General features: G+C 37.8%; 2 protein-coding genes across 2 annotated transcripts; both read left to right on the top strand.

The window, feature by feature from the left end:
- The first annotated feature begins 2924 nt into the window (after positions 1-2924).
- Positions 2925-4291, top strand: LOC134755364 (DNA primase large subunit-like). Its single transcript, XM_063691905.1, has one exon. It carries the CDS (start codon positions 3033-3035, stop codon positions 4287-4289), a length of 1257 nt encoding a protein of 418 aa, XP_063547975.1. The 5' UTR covers positions 2925-3032; the 3' UTR covers positions 4290-4291.
- A 1111-nt stretch (positions 4292-5402) lies between these two features.
- LOC134755375 (eukaryotic translation initiation factor 4E type 2) lies at positions 5403-16208 on the top strand. Its single transcript, XM_063691922.1, has 5 exons — positions 5403-5876; positions 11544-11708; positions 11863-11985; positions 12154-12345; positions 12454-16208. Exons 1-4 carry the CDS (start codon positions 5664-5666, stop codon positions 12307-12309), a joined length of 657 nt encoding a protein of 218 aa, XP_063547992.1. The 5' UTR covers positions 5403-5663; the 3' UTR covers positions 12310-12345; positions 12454-16208.
- Positions 16209-17658: the final 1450 nt, after the last annotated feature.

The raw sequence follows: 17658 nt of genomic DNA, 5'->3' as shown, positions 1-17658 counted from the left end.
ATTACCTTTTGTATTATTCCCCGGTCTATATCCCGGTCAATATAAGTCTAGTGAAACTAACCGTGAATCATTCAAAACTCTAATATCACCTAATATTATGAATGCGAAAGTCTGTCTGTTTGTTTGTGTGTTACCTCTTCACGCTTAAACCGCTGAACCGATTCAGTTCAAATTTGACATAGATAGTTTAGGATAGTTTTTAACCCGGAAATCATCCCTTAAGAGGGTGAAAATTATCTCACTTCCACCCCGAAAGTGAGATAATTGATGCAAGACTCATGCATCACCTGACAATGATGGTCCAATTGAATCATTGCCCTTACATTTTATCAAGGCGTTAGAAGTTAGAATTGTCTCTTAACTTAGGATATAAGGAAGTTGGTATAGGTTACGTAGTAACTATTTATTAATCTGTGGTATAGGGAATTCATAAAAAGCAGATCGGATAAAAAAAGAAGCTACCCAAAATACTGATTCTACGCAGACGAAGTCGCGGGCAAAAGCTAGTATAATATAAAAGCTGGGCATGAAAAATGGATCATCATCATAGACCCATCAGTCCTCAGAGAGTAAGGAAGAAAATCGGGGCATCCCAGACCCATAAGAGAAACTATTTAATTTTTATTATAGTGCAGGGTCTCTTAGAACAGTGTCGTGTGCTCGTGGATAAGTAGACCACATAAGTTTGACTTCTCCTTGCTACAAAGCCCCCTCCACATTCGTGCGCGTGCGCGAACGCGAACTGTGGATCGGACTGACTCCACACTCGCGTTTGCGGCATCGCGCCGCGATTCGCGCACGAGTGTGGAGGGCGCTTTGTAGCAGGGTTCCCAGCCTTCACGAAACATGATCTTGCCAGACTGAAAATAACTCGTTGCGCAGAGCCTACAGCCTACCCCAAAATTCAATACTATGGCGGTCTTCGCTCCGGTGTGCTAATATATGGTGAGCGACGTGTAGGTAATAATTCGCATTATTGTAATAACCGCGTATGACTACCGATACCGACTACCTGTATGAATGCTTTGAATGTCAGTGCGTCGCGTTAGCATGCGGGCGGGTAGTTTTATAGGGCGGGCGGGTGCACGCAATCAATGCACTTTCGATATAGCTGTCAAATTTTTCGACAGTCTAAATTCGCTGTTTTAATGGGACATTAGACATTACTTTCACCAAAGAAAATAGATTGTATAGAGAATTACTGTCATAGTAAATTTTGTAGTCACAGGAAATTTACTGCCATCTATCGACACAGGATTAAAACTAAAAATAAATATGTACAAAAATATCAAAAATGTGTAAGTATACAAATGTTTTTTTTAGAACGCCATATGACTTATGTATTTTCACTGATATGTGTTAAAATTGTTAAATATCAAACGGTGTCGCCAACGCCATCTACCCGAGTAAAGGCCAAAGGTGTGGCGCCATCTATTCGAGTACTTGCTTTGAGTTCGAGTAGTAACTTTTTATTTATTTTTTACACTTTTTTTCCTTAGACTTATCGAGTTACGTATATAATCTTTGCTTAAAAGCAACTGCATACAATCTCAATTTTGGTCCCCTGCTGTGTTGGTTGTGACGATAAAATCGTTTCGTTACTTAAATTAATCGATAATATAGTTAGGTTGTGTTTCATTTGATACGAAACTCGGCAATTTTGTTAATTTAAAGCCGTCCCTTGGGAGTAATATAGTGATTAATGTTTATACCTTTATGAGCGTAGGTAAGTACGTGTATTACTTTATCAAATGAACAACTGTAACGAAAACAAACATCGGCCTTAGCTGCAGGGAAGATATAAGAAACAGTAAAATTCGCCTATATACCTGATCGTGAAGTTCAAAAGTACCGCTAGCAGGGAGTGTGGAGCGGGCTTATCATGTGCTACAAGGCCATGATCTAGCCACGCTATGTTCAAAGCTCAAAGCACTTTCCATATTTGTTGCTCCCAAGCTTGGAACTATAAAAAAATATTTTCCCCTCGCTAGCTCAGAAAGTCGTCTTTTATCCTTTAAAACAAGCGGGGAAAAACGCATTTTATCCACTAGTGGGGAAAGTAATTTGACCTTGGATGGAGCGTGTTTAAGTAGCTTTTGATAGATAACAAAACGTATAACGCTCATAATAATTGTTCGTTATCTTTAAATAAATGGTTTGAGAATTTAATAAAAAATACCAAATTTACCTTTATTTAATGATTTTAAGTCATAAACCTTAAAATTCCATAAGAAACGTTTGTTTTCTAATAATGATGTTAAATATAATAACGCACAAGTTGGGTCGATGCAATTTCAAAACGCATCATTGACATTTCATACGTCAGAAATGTCAACATTGTCAACAAAATTTTTACTTTAAAACTTCTTACGTAAAAATACAGAATTTCCAGTTTTTTTGTTATATTATCGTAAAAAAAAGAGTGATTCCAGTGATGAAGATGATCTAACGCCTGTGGATGTTGCACTTTCCTCGTTATAATGAGGTGAAAAGTTTTGTGTTACACACGGGTGCAAATGTATTTTACTTCTCGTGTGTTGAAACACTCGCTACGCTCAGGATTCTATTTTAGAACCACTCACTTCGCTCGTGGTTCAACTAAAGAATCCTTTCACTGGCTCGTGTTTCAATTTCACACTCGCGGGTAAAATACAACTTTGCACCCTTGTATAACAAATAACTATTTATACCTGCATTGTCCTACATTTCAAACACGGGGAATCATCAGTTATAAATTATAGGAAAACATTTGTTTCCAATATGGAGGAATGAGATGCAATGCAACAGAATATTTCGACAAATAGGCCGAAGTATAATATTATATATTGGCTGAATGTGTTACAACAGTTATAAATTTATCGGAACGCACTTCCGTCACTGTCATTGCTGTCACTGTCAGTTTCCTATTTCTATTTCTGTTTCAAGTCGATTTGTTTATCTTATATACCATCTTAATGAATTGCGAAAAAAATGAATTTCACAGCCCAGTGATCACTAAGTTAACTCAGTAATTTACTAACGTAAGCTTCGCAATGTCTTTCTATTATTTAACACCCGTGAGAGGTGATATGCCGGCGCACTTACTTGAAACAATCGTCTCGACGAGATTGGATTTTTTAAAGGCTATTTACAAAGGAGATACCATTGTTTATAACGAACACATGGTCGAAGGAAGTATATACGATAACGTTGGGCACTTCATGTTATGCATCGTAACTATTTTGACCGAAAATACAGCCTTTTCTCAGTTTTTTCTAAAAGCAGAAACGGAACTGTTCAAGAGACGCATCAATACACTTTCTGCATACGATCTGAGAAGATTTGCTAAGAGACTTCTAAACAGTATTAAACGAAGCGATGATACTCCTTCCTGTGAACCATTAAAAGTATTGTGCCAGCATCTTGTCTTGAAAAACTTAGCTCACCATATTTCAATATCACATGATACAAACTGCTCAATACATAGCATTGAATTAAATTTTAAACAATGTCTTATGTTCGTAGCTAGCAGGCAGGTTGAAATGAAACAAGGCACGGCAAAATTGCCATGTGGTAAATGGCTACAATATTTATTATCACTATTTAATACTAATTTAAGGTACAGAATATATCAGACAGATGTGACACCACTAAGAAGTGATCCTCGCATTACTGACTTGTTAAACAAAATAAGGAAATACTTAATACCATTCATGAGCCATAATACAGAAGTACTTCTCAGTAGAAATGTGGATAGTTCAACAAAATTCTTTCCGCCATGTATGCTAAATTTGCATAGAAACCTGCGGGCCAGACACAGACTGTCTCACACACAAAGATTTTTCTACAGTCTCTTTTTAAAAGATATCGGTATGCCTGTGGAGGAAGCTATAGATTTTTGGAGAAATGAATACAAACTGAATCCAAACGGCACCCATGTTTGTTGCCATACTTGGGAAAAAGATGAAAAAAAGTACCTTTATGGTATAAGACATATGTATGGACTTGAAGGTGGTAGGAAGAACTATACATCTGTAAACTGTCAAAGAATTCAAGGGTCAGATAATGCATGTTCAGAAGGTGGATGTCCATTCAAATTTGATTATCAACAGATGGTGAAGCTTCTTCCTGGATGCCCAGATAACGTTTTGTCTCAAATAAATGAATTTAAAAGAAAGAAGCAGTATAATGCTGCATGTAGGACATATTTACAAAGTAGTATAAAAACTGACTGTGATAGTGTTAGCTTTAGTTTTACTCCTGTTAAATACTATATGATTGCATCTAAGTATGAAATGCAGTTGAAATAAAACTTGTTTATTTGTTTCACCCCTGCCCTTTTAAATTTCGATAGGTACAAAATAAGTTACCCCTGCTGGTTGCAACTCCGTAACTGGTTATGTTGCTACTCTTTAATTTACTACTCTGAAATCGAGGATATACGGACCCCTTGCCCATTGGTGGCGATCTTGGCCAATTTTTTATCTATTCGTTGTTATTAAATAAATAAATTCCTTGCTGTGAATGTCCACTGGAGGAAAAACTATTTATAGTTGGTCAAGCAAATCTTGTCAGTAAATAAGAACTAAAAAAATATACTCATCCTTTTCTTTTGGGTGTTAGCACTAGTGTAAGACAAAGATAGTATGATTCTCTCTGTCTCTGTTTGAAATGAGACAGTCTTTTGACAAACTATATTACTAATGGGTCTATTGGCAAAAGTTACAACTTTGTTGTAATTCTAACTAACCTCACTCAAGACTATCCTGCAATATGATAAACTAAAAAAAAATGCATGTATAACCATTCTTATTTATCAGTTTACCTAGTCTTGGAAGGTGACTTCATCTATATAGCTAGAACAATGTCAACGTCAATAGCGTTGGTGCTGCCACCTACAGTAACGGAAAATAATCTATTATATTTTTCAGATACATTTGCATTTTTTTTGGTAATAAGTATAAGAAGTTCTATATTTAAAACATACATTAATTGGTGTGTGTGAAGTCCCCAATCCGCATTGTGCTAACGTGGCTGCCTGTTGCCACGTGCGTGTTGGGAATGTTGGGATACATATATATGGTCGTGACGATGATACAATTATTGTTTACATGATATAGTCTAATTTCACGAATTTTCTAATGAATGCCTGCAAGAAAATAGGAAAATGATAGAATTTTTGCCGCTACTGTATATTTCTCACAATCGCATAAGAATTCATAATAACTTTTGGAACGCGTCCCCGTCCATAATTTTTACCAGCGGTGCGTGTATCCGAACGGGTAGTTAACCTACAAGAAATAAAAGTTACTTAAATAAGTCTGCTATCTCACTTTAGACTGTACATCCATCGTTAATCTCTATTTCACTCACTCTTCATTATAGTGTAATCCAATTCAGTAGCGCTGAACCCCATGCTGCTGACATTTGACAGTTTGAATTCTGATGAAGTGATGACGGATAGAAAAAGGTTATAAAATAAACAGAAAAAGAAGAAATAATAGGCTGATTTAGATAAATTAACAAACTGAGAGATTCTATTAATAACGTATAAGATAATTACTTTAGCCACTATAGTAAATAATAACAAATTTATTAACGTAAGCACCCGGACACCCGAGAAACCGCAACGTGTATTAGGTTAGGCCGTTAGTGAAACATGTTAGTACAATATTTAAAATAACATGACTGAAAGAAAAATGTGCAAATTTTACAATTTGAATGTACCGGAGCGACGATCTGGCGAAGGTGGGGCGCAGAACCACAATGAGGATGACGAACGAGCGTTGGAGGAGGCGATCCCGCCAGTGGTACCCCCCCATGAACACAAACTTGAATACAACTACTGGATGTGGTTCTCGCGACGAGGTGCCGCCGCGCGCTCCGGCTACGGCCAGGTAACCATTCACTCTCAACTTTTAATATTATAAAAATACCTTCATTTTATTTTAGTGTTTAATCTCAGTGCAGCCACATAGGTCGTTGGTGGTGATCTTGCCCACAAAGCTGGTGGGCCTGGGCTTGTATCTCGATAAGGATATGGGTTTGTGTGATGGACTCATGGATATTTTCTGTGTATCTAAATATTTATTCACATATAAGCATGGGCAATTGCAATTGGACATTGTCAACTAGTACCTAACCAAGACAAAAAGTTTAATTACTTTTGGATTCTTTGGATTTGGAAAAATCTCAGGTAAAGTATATAACTTTGTTGGTTGCCAATAAGAATAATTCTTATAGCACATTAATGCCAATAAAACCATTATATAAGTGTTATGACAACCATTAAAATTATAATTACAAAATACAAATACAAAATAGTTTATTTGTTTTTAACACATAATACACAAAACATAAATGGCTGGAATCTCCCATTAAGTATAAAGATACTTGTCGGGAGACACCGCTCTTCCATTGGAAAATAGGGCACAAACCAACAAACTGTACTTATTTAATTTAAACTTAATAATTTACAATTAATTTACAATTAATATTTACAATCTTAGATAAATTATTATGTTTTATCTTTTCTTATCCATGACAACAGCATTAATGTATTAAATTAAAATAATTAACTTCAATTCAATTAGAGCCGATGGCCTGACCATGCCCCTTGCATCAAAAATCAACCCTGGTCAAATGTTCTTACTGCTTTTAATTAACTTTCTACTGTGCCGGGACCATAGGACGACGACATGCCAGGTTAGTGTACCTTTAAAGGTACCTGAAGAGAGAGCGGCTCCCAAGGAGAACTTTCATAAGACTCAGTGTGGTACCACCGAACCGGTTAATTCTGGGCAGGTTGCTACACCGAGTAAGGCACTGTATGTGTCGCGCCTGCATTACACCACCACGGCTGCTGGCTGCTGAAGTGGTGGAGTAAGTACACCAGGCGACTGGTTACACACTGAGGGTGTTTCAGCTTCGATCGCGTCACTACGTGCACTTCAAGTCTTTTGTGGTGCGCGTTCCGCGACCGCTGCAGGGGACCGTCGAGTGCGCCGACTTCTGGCCGAAAGGTGTCGTGTTTTGGAGCTTCCGGGGCAAACTGCCGAATCTGACTCAAGAGCAGACGATTCAACGGAGCCACGCCATTCTGTCGCCAAAATTGTGTTTAGGTTTTAAGTTTATGAAATGTATATGAATGTCAGTCTATAAGGTAATGTAATATGGGCCTTGTTGCCTGAATTTCATTTTAAAATAAAATATAATAAATGCATTAAGTTCACTTTCTTGCTTTTCTGATAATGTGCATATTGTGCAATTTAAACAATTTAGTGCCTGACAAAAGTTCGTTTAGCATAATAGGAATATTGTGAAAGCAAACTGAGTTGGGTACCTACTGATGAATCATAAGATAGATGAGACAGCAAGTAAACTTTTTAAAGTTGTTGTTTGGGAGTTGATTTATGTCCCAAAGTCTCAAGTAAGAAATAGAAATAGTTTTTAACATGTGTTTTTATTTTACAGATAGACCTGTTAAAAATTATTACTTAGTAGGTAACAATAAAATAGAATAAAGATTGTATCAAGTTTTGTGAACAGAGCCAATTACAATGAAAATTATAGCATTTTTAAAACTTTAACGTCCCATGGTTTTAACTCTTAATATTAGTAGAGTCGAATCCGCTTATAATGACATCGAAGGGAAGTGACAAATACGCCATACTAAGCCGATGTCATATAACGCATAGTTAATTAACTTCTTATTTTTGATTAACACTAATGATTCAGACTGCTAATTTTTCTTGTATGGTGGGCTGCTTATAGCATAAGAATAAAATTCCAATGAGACTCAAATATACTAAAAACAAGTCGCTCACCACGGATTTAGATTTTAATAAACCGGATGGAGTACACGGGCCAAAAAGTGTGTCCACATGAGAAGTCAAAGTGGGCGGTTGCATCTCTTTCTAATTAGGGTGACCATAAGTCATATGTATGTGGGATATTAGGATAAGTTGGAATGTATAGTTTGGCCAAGATCTTTTTTCATTCATGCATAGGAAGTCAGAGAGAATGGATATAGTTTTTTTCTCCTCTGTAAAATGCTTCACAAAACCTTACTTAATTTAGTCGTTATAAAAGCTGTTACTGATGACAGACAGACTGACAGACGGACAGCGGAGTCTTAGTGATAGGGTCCCGTTTTTACCCTTTGGGTACGGAACCCTAAAAATGGTCACGTTTTTTTCATTTGTAGTCTGCCTCTTTCGCACTCATGGTATGTTCATATACGTAATGGCTTCTCTTTTGCACACTTCAGCTATTCTTTAAGCGTCATCGTAGTTAATTGCACCATTTTTTTTTATTTGCCGCCTTTGTGTACTGACGGAAATGTGTGTTCAACCTATATAGAATATTATGTATAAATGTGTCTGTAATATTTAAGGATTTTGGATTTAAATTTTGGCAATTATATAGCTCTCATTACGTGCACAAATAAATCATTTATCTTTCTATCTATCAACCAAATAATTAAACATGCCGAAATAAAGATATACTTATTTAGGTAAACTTATTTTTACATTAAGTAAGTACGTAGGTAATAAGAACTCTGTAAGGCCGATTCACATCGTGCCGACATCATAGTCACCCTAATGAGTTTGACAATGTTTTCTTGTATTTTTATCGTAAACTTTAATAGTTGAGGCTTACCTGTGAAAAGATATACCACAATCAACAAAACTTTCACTTCTGCAACCTTTCACACAACATCTTTTACCCAAATCTTGAGCGCCGCCATCATCCTGCTAGGCCTTGTTCCCATTTACTTGGGGTCGGCCTTCCCTGTTCTTTTCCTCCATTCTGCACGATTGAGTGCAATGTCGGCGTCTATATTAAGCTCTTTCAGGTCTCGCTGAACCGTCGTCAGCCAGGTGGTAGGTGGTCTTCCACTTCCTCGCTTCGTCGTTGGAATATCGAGCGCTACCTTAACCATGTAGTCTACTGGACGCCTCTGTACATGACCGTACCACCTCAGACGTTTTTCCGTCAGCTTTTCTGTTATTGGCGCTACTTTGAAACTACCCCGGATATACAGGTTTCTTATTTTGTCCATCATGGTGACACCCGCTGACCAGCGTAACATGCGCATCTCAGTGGTGTGGAGCTTGTTCAGGTGGGGTTTATTTGTAGCCCAGCACTCGGATCCATACAGCATCGCTGGTCTTACTGCTGTCTTGTATACATGACCCTTCACCTTCAGAGGTATTTTTCTATCGCATAGGACGCCTGTGAGTTCTCGCCATTTCATCCAGCCTGTCTGAGTTCTATGGACTACATCGCTGTCAATCTTTCCGTCGTTGCTGAGTACGGAGCCAAGATACTTAAACTTTGTAACAGTTGGCAGGCGGTCATTTCCTATATAGAATTTGAAATCTTCTGGGTTATTAGCCGTTTTGTCGAACAGAAAGGACATATGTTCGGTCTTTTTACGACTTATTTTTAGGCCGTGTCCTTCTAGCGCTTCTATCCAGCTATTCAAATCGTGCTGAAGGTCAGTCTCAGTCTCTGCTATTAAGGCCACATCATCGGCATATAAAAGGTGCCAGGGTACAGTCCGTTGGCATTTTCGAGTGAGGTAATCCATCGTGACATTAAAGAGAAGTGGACTAAGTGTGGAACCCTGGTGTACACCGACCTTGAGCTCGAAGCTATCACTCACACCTGCTGGGCAAATCACCTGTGTAGAGACGTCTGTGTACATGTCCATAATAAGATTGATATACGGCTCTGGGATAAGCTGGGCGCGGAGAGCCTCCCATATAAGGTCGCGTGGTACATGGTCAAACGCCTTCTCAAGGTCGATGAATATCATATGCAGGTTTGTGTTGTTGACTTTGGCTTTCTCAATCAGGATTCTTATAGCCTGAATGGCGTCAGAGGTGCCCTTTCCAGCTACAAACCCGCACTGATTGGGTGTGAGCTTCACGATACCATTAAGTCTGCTGTTGATTATCCTCTCCCATAGTTTAAAGGTATGATCCATGAGCTTTATTGCTCGGTAATTCCCACAGTCACGTACATCGCCTTTTCCTTTGTAAAACGGTATTAAATGACTTCTTCTCCAAGCATCTGGTATTTTATGTCCTGCCATAAGTCTGTTAAACATCTCGCTTAGCCAGTCGATGCCAGAGTGCCCTATATGTTTCCAGATTTCTATTGGTATCTCGGTTGGACCTTGGGCTTTGTTGTTTTTCATCTTTCTAATCTCTTTGATGATTTCATCCGTTGTAACTGCTGTTATTGGACCTAGGACCGGCGATGGATTATATGATGGATGGATGGATAAATCTTGAGCGCCGCCATTCATGTATTTTGAAAATTTCTTTATCAAGTTGGGGATACCAATTAATATTCAAAGTTACTACAATGTCTACCATATTAAAATTAATGTATTTTTTGTTGTGCACATGCTTGGTTAAATCAGTTAATAATATTGACATTATAACTATTTACAAATTACGTAAAAGATATCAGAACCGCACTCTGAATATAGCACTTAAATAATATAAGAAGGTATTTAATTTTAGTAGTTATTGATATAAATACTACCAAAATGGTATTTTTTTTAACATTGGCAACATGTGCGAGTGGGACACCGCGACCCACTTTTGCTATCTCATGTGGACCGTTTTCTCTAGTCTGGTACGAACACCTTTCTGGCTCGGTGATAAGGTTCAATTTAGTATGGCAAAAAAAGTGACAGTTCGCTCCTGTTTAGGGTATAACTTCATGTCGCTCACATATTTTTATATTTAAGGAAAAATGAAAAAATACACCACCTCCGGCAAAAAAAAATTGTTAAAATAAATCTGCTAACTGCTTGATGAAAATTTGTTAAGTCACTCACATATTTTCTGACAAAAATTGCTCAACATGTTTCACTAAGATATTTGACTACTAGTCAAATCAGTTTCTTATTTCGAACTGTCAAAACGATTTTGTTACTTTGGAATTTATATGAAACACTAGCACGTGATGTAACGTCACAATCAAATAACCTACTCTTTATAGTTTTATACGAGTTTTAAAATAGAAATTGTGTCTAAAAATAACTGCTGTCTACGTTTCTCTATTAACCTTTTGAACGCTTTATGTCATAAACAAAAGCGTCACTGCCACGCCAAGATAACGGGCGCAAGCGAGCGAATGTAAACTTTACTTGGAAGTGTCAAGGTTACTTTGACAGCGTCCGCCATAACCCATATAGTCGTCCTTGGCGTTGTTGGCACGACTAGTAACGACCACTATAAAGTTCTTGGCGAACGCTGTCAAAGTAACCTTGACACTTTCAAGTAAAGTTTACATTCGCTCGCTTGCGCCCGTTATCTTGGCGCGGCAGTGACGCTTTTGTTGATGACATAAAGCGTTCAAAAGGTTAATAGAGAAACATAGACAGCAGTTATTTTTAGACACAATTTCTATTTTAAAACTCGTATAAAACTATAAAGAGTAGGTAATTTAAGCATCGGTGAACATCTTTGGCAGTCAAGGGGTTAAATATAGTTTCCACATCATTCTGGCCTGGTTTCCTTATTGTAACATTATGGTTGCAGGCGCTCCGTCTGGTGGGTCGCGTGGGCAGTGTGGAGCAGTGGTGGGGCCTCTACGCGCACCTCGCGCGGCCGGCCGACCTGCCCCCGCTGTCGGACCTGCACCTCTTCAAACTGGGCATCAAGCCCATGTGGGAGGACCCGGCTAACGTCAACGGTGGCAAATGGGTGAGTTGTTGGTGACTTGTGTATCATGCAGTCGTGGAAAAAGAGAGAACAAAGATTAAAAATACCTTTATTAATAGCCGGGTTTCTGTCTGAAATTATTTTTATAGTTAAGACATTTCAGTTTAAACTTACTTCCAAATTACGTCTGTTGCAGACGGTTCGGCTTCGCAAGACGCAGACGGGGCGCGCCTGGGAGGATCTGTGCATGGCCATGCTCGGCGAGCAGTTCATGGTTGGCCGAGAAATCTGTGGCGTCGTGCTGTCCGTGCGCTTCCAGGTATAATACTGTCTCTGCCGTTTGTATACAAGTTTTGAGGAAGCGTGGTGAGCCCCTTGGCCTAAATTCAGACGCTCTGTGTATGTTCTTTTACGGCTAGTTTATTTGGCATGACGCGTTTTAGTATCTCTTGTCGTCAAGTACGTCACTAACGATAGAATAATACAGGAGGACCACCTAGCCGTGTGGCACCGGACGGCCTCGGACCGCGAGGCGGCGACGCGCGTGCACGACACGCTGCGGCGCGTGTTGCAGCTGCCCCCCTCCGTGCCCCTCCAGTACAAGGAGCACCCCGCCCTCCGCCCCGACGACGAGCGCTCGTAGCCCGCGCCCGCCCCGTGTGCCGTGCGTGTCCTGCAGGTACGTGTGTGCCGTGTTTCACATCTACAGCTGCCCCTCCATTACAAGGAGCATTCCGCCCCCCGCTAAAATTTGTGCATCTTGTTTTATAAGGGTTCTTCTTTACAGTATCCTCGTACAGCGCGGCACGGCACCCTAGGCCCGACACGACACGTCGAGGTAAACCGACGTATTTACCTGCCTTATATCTCAGCAGAAATCGGTGGCGCCCAGATACTCCATTAGAAACCTGTGGATCGTTATTTGCCTTGAGGGTTCTGCGAAATACGAAGTTTTTTATCTCTCTTTATCCCAAGCTTTTAGAAAAGGAGGGAGGTCGATTTCATGTTTCGTAGGAATTTGCAGTTCTGTTTGTAATAGTATGGGTGCAGAGATATCTGAATTCAATGAAAATACGTTACTAAAAATAATGCGATCTTGCTATTTCTTTTACACGTGATATTAAGTAGCAATTTGATACAGAGATGGAATATTGGTTTTGGCATTTATAGATCGGAATCAAATTTGGATATGTCTGTAAAAACGTCTAAATTAAATCAATCAAAATGTACCTTTAAGAGGATACGGGAGTGTTAATTTCTCCATGCAAACGTAAACGTACTCGACTCTTTCCTCCGTGGTATTTGACCCTAGATCAATGATTTTTTCATCACAGATCAATATTATCAATATCTGTGTCGGCCTGTTTTGCTTTTTTGATATCTTTGTTTTTTTAAGAGCTAGAGCACTTTCATTATTCTCAAAAACGGCCTAATTTACTAGGCCGCAAAGAGAAGCATTGTATTCAAAACGGACATCAATTAGCCTAAAAAGCAAAACAGTCCGACACAGATAATTTCATTACCATTTAGATCTCAAAATTTCGTTACGTTAAGCTTTGGAGGAGGAAACAGTCGAGTACGAAACCTCGTTTTTTGAATTTTTACGCAGGATTTTTCGCCTAACCTGGCGTTGTCCTTATCGCACTTGTTTTACGAGCCGTTTCCGTTGGCGAGACGGATATATTCACCTAAAATATTTAAATCTCAGCTCCCATATCCTCTTAAATTTAAGACAAAAGTTGTATTTTACATACTATATATTCAGATCGCGCGGATGCTCATCAGCTCATCACGCTCCATCAATACTTTTTTAACTTAACTGATTATAACTATGGTTGCCACCAATATAACTTTTAAATTATCAATAACAACCTCAAATACATCATTTAATGAAAAATCTTGTGTCTACGCCCTAAAACAGACTGAAAAATATCATTATTAGCAATAAGAATTGTTACCTAGTTATTAAATAATAATTTTATTAATCATTTCCTATCTGTGCCGCACAATAAATATGGTAAAGCTTGGGTTATAAAATAAACTAGTACAAAATCATTATCAAATAAATAGATGCGAGAAAGTTCATTAAATTTACTATTACAATCAATTTTGAGGTTATATTATAAATTGTTAAAAGCTTTATTGGTGGTAACACTATTGCAATAACTTATAAACTCATAATATATTGAGTATATTGCCGATCCGGTTGTATATGCAATACAATGTTTATAACAATAGCTCGTGAACTCTCACTCATTTTCAGCGTCTTTTAGACGCAGCGCCATTTTTTTACTTATGAAAATAAAACACGATCTTCCAAAACGTACGGAACAGCACGGCGCGGTACGGATCTGCCATATTTCTAGATTTTGACAGGTTTTAATATTATGTCTGATAGTTACAATAATCATACTTACGATCCGTCCACACCAAACAAACAGCTACTCTAATCACAAACTTCACTGATAATCGCATGCGATTTGCAATACATTGCGACAGTTGATGAGTTGATCCGTTATCGCATGCTATTGTTGCACCGTCTGTAGAATCCTTAATGTACTAACAGATTGCTCTGTCATATGGCTGCGTTCGTATCGGTTTTTGGTCGTTGGTTGTTTAGTGTGGACGCACCACTACAACAGTGGCATATTTTCATTTTCAAAGTACCCAATGTATGTAGTTATATTTTCATTATTCCCGCTTAAATGTTTTTTTATTTTAGCTCTCATTAGGGATATAATGTATATGCACTGGCCATTTTAACACTGTTTTTGTCTTGTTATTGTGTATTTTTCGTCGATATGTTCAAGTAGATTCCAAAAGAACTCTGTGTAATAGTTTCAATCAATTTTATTAATACGAATTGTATGATATTGTATGGACGTAGTTCATAAGTATGTTAGTATGATTTGAAGCCAAGTTGGCATTTTTAAAAATATAATATTTAAATGAATTGAAAGTTTTAGATAAGTTGACTGAAATGAAACTGAGTGAGATTACGAATTATTTTGTAGCCGTGCTCCACTCCATAGCCATTGACGGTTGAAATTAATTAAGGTTTTTTGAATGTTAAATTATTAAGAAGCCCAATGATATTATAACTTCAGATAGTTTATAGGCGTTCCAAAATTAAAATGCTTAAATTGTACAGTTGCTCTTTAGTGGGGCAAGCTTTCACTGTGCACGTGCTAACGAGCTCCCGCACACCGAAAGAGTGTAACTAAGATGAATGTAATTTGCACGACGGGTCTGACATGTATAGGAAGATCCGCGGATCCGGATCCAGACAATTTCATACATTTCGGATCCGGATTGCAAACCCTAGATGAATGGTATACGAAAATTAATCAACAAAAACAGATTCAAAATATTTTTAGATCAATACGGTTTCTCTCACTATTATTTTTAGTCGATTTTGGCGACATGTTTCGGATTCTTCGGGAATCCTTCCTCAGGCACGAGTGTCCGCGGCGGTTGTACGTCGTGCACTCCCGAAGAATCCGAAACATGTCGCCAAAAGCGACTAAAAATAATAGTGAGTGAAACCGTATTGATGTAAATATTTTGAAATATGTATCACGATAGTTTAATTTCGAAAAACAGATTCATTCGCAATTCGTAGGTAAGTAATTAAATAAATATGGAAGTATTTCTGTGTTCCTTATGTATGACTATAACCTGTATAACCTCTAAAGTAATATAATATCATTGTAGAGAGCTAACACTTATCTTCATGCTTTATTCTTGAGGATGAAACCCCGTGAGGTATTCTAGGGACATGTTTTTAACATCAAAAAACCTTATTATTGCCCATACTGAAGCGTCATCTGTTGTGATTTCGTTGTAACTATGTCTGAAATTCGCCCTAGCGATTCAGCAGATTCATTCTCACAACGCGCAGTGTACATAATAGTAAAATTGAGTGAATATCAAATTTTATAATTGTGAGAATGTGTTGTTTCGGGGTCACTATGGTTTTCCATATGAAAGGTACACGGAAAGAACATGTCTAGTCACTTTTTTTCGAAAAATTAGATTTTCATTTCGAAATGTAGAGCTCTTAATAAACTATTAGTTATATCTTTTGCTACCACTGTATAATATATGCAACACGACATTTTTTTAGTTAAAAAAGACCTGGTCACGGAATTACTATACATTTTGACATGGTTCCAAATTTTAAAACCGCGATTAAAAATGTTACTAAATTGACTAGACATGTTCTTTCCGTGTACCCTTCATATAGTTTTAAGTCATAATGGATATTGTTTGTCCACATTTTCGTTAGTCATTATTTAGTTTTTCTCAGAAACGCGTAACTTTTCAGGATTGCCATAAAACAAACCTAACCTATATATAGGATAACCTAAGGAAAATCCTAAAAAGTTAACGGTTTCAGAATATGACTAATGATAATATGACAATCATTACATTATGACTTTCAATAATTATGTCAAACAAAGGGACCCCGTTGTGTCGCCTACCCTTGTACAGTTTAAACTGGTTTACTGAAAATAAAGAATCAGCCTTTGTATACTTTCAGACGTGGTTTTCTTTCTATTAAGCTCCTTGTATGTGCTATATATGGGGTCATACACATTTAATATCACGAATTAATAAACTAGTGGATGTGAAATGACTCCTATTTAGTATGAAAACCAGTGTCGCTAAACTCACACATTCATAGCCACGTTAAAATACGTCACACACTTACAAAATTGCTCTGATTCGTAGCAACTTTCCATACCAAAAAGTTATTACCGGTGGACATTTCTCGAACGAATATCAACTGTAGGCTACATGAGTGACGGTTTAAATTATAATGTCAAAGCTATATGACATACGACTCTTTCATTATCTCATTCATCTCACAAAAGCTCGCTCAACGTTCACCTAATACAACTACTCAACACCAGATGGCGTTATTTTATATAATTTTAAAATCACTTACTTAACAGGCGAGAAAAGGGCTAAAAAACCAGTATAAGTAAGGTCTAATTACGCATGGTTTGTTACGGATCTCACGGTCACGTTACACTGGTGTTTTCGAGACCTCTACACGCCTGCGAGTAGCTAACCGTTGGAACTTCTTTCCATTCGACGATATAGGGAGGGGACAGTGTAATCGGAGTGTTTTATCGATATTTGTGTGTTCAGTTAGGTATTGATATTTCATTACCGTATGTTTTAACACATTTAGATGATACTTTATTTATGATTATAATATAGGTAGTGATAATCGTGATTGTATGAAAAATAATATGTAGTACAGTACAACAAATATCTAACTAGAAATTTGTTTCTTATTAATTGACCAACTAGGTTGTTAATGTGAACATTAAATATATCTTAAAGTCAAACAGATAAAATCATAGTTCTTTAAAGGTTTATTAACTCGGTATTGCTGTTATTTTGTGATCACAAATCTGCAATTACTTACATACAGGGACCGGCCCGCTATCCCTTATCGGGGTTTTATAAGGGTATTGCATAAGGCTTAACTCACCATACCCTTTGCCAGACGAAACCCTTTGTTTTGCTTTTAAAAACCCTTATATAAAACTACCACATTTGAGTAATCGGTAGCCCAATACCCTTACAAAACCCTTATCATCCGCTCACCAACACCTTGCATATTGCTTATAAGGGTTAGCCTTATAAAGGGCTTCCATTTTAGTAAATAAGCGTGCTAATTTAAGTCGTCTACCTTGTTCATAAAACACACATTACTTCGAATCCGAGCGATCGTCGGCGGCGACGGCGGCGTTCTTTGACTAGGCACGTATTTTCTTTCCTTTTCATACACTACCGTAGATATATACTAATCCTGTCTCTTTCACGCAAAGGGAAACCTTTATAAAAAGCGCTTAAAGATAAGGGTAACCCTTATTAAGGGCTAGCCTTATTTTTGGTTAGCTTTTCGGTAAGGGTTAGTCAAAGGTAAGGGTATGAATGGGCTTGCAGTTCAAAAGGGACAGTCTTTCAATGTGTT

This window comes from Cydia strobilella, chromosome 2 (genome assembly GCF_947568885.1).
Source record: "Cydia strobilella chromosome 2, ilCydStro3.1, whole genome shotgun sequence".
Lineage (NCBI taxonomy): Eukaryota > Metazoa > Arthropoda > Insecta > Lepidoptera > Tortricidae > Cydia > Cydia strobilella.
The sequence above is the reverse complement of the archived record's forward strand: the minus strand, read 5'-3'. Positions and strand labels throughout refer to the sequence as shown.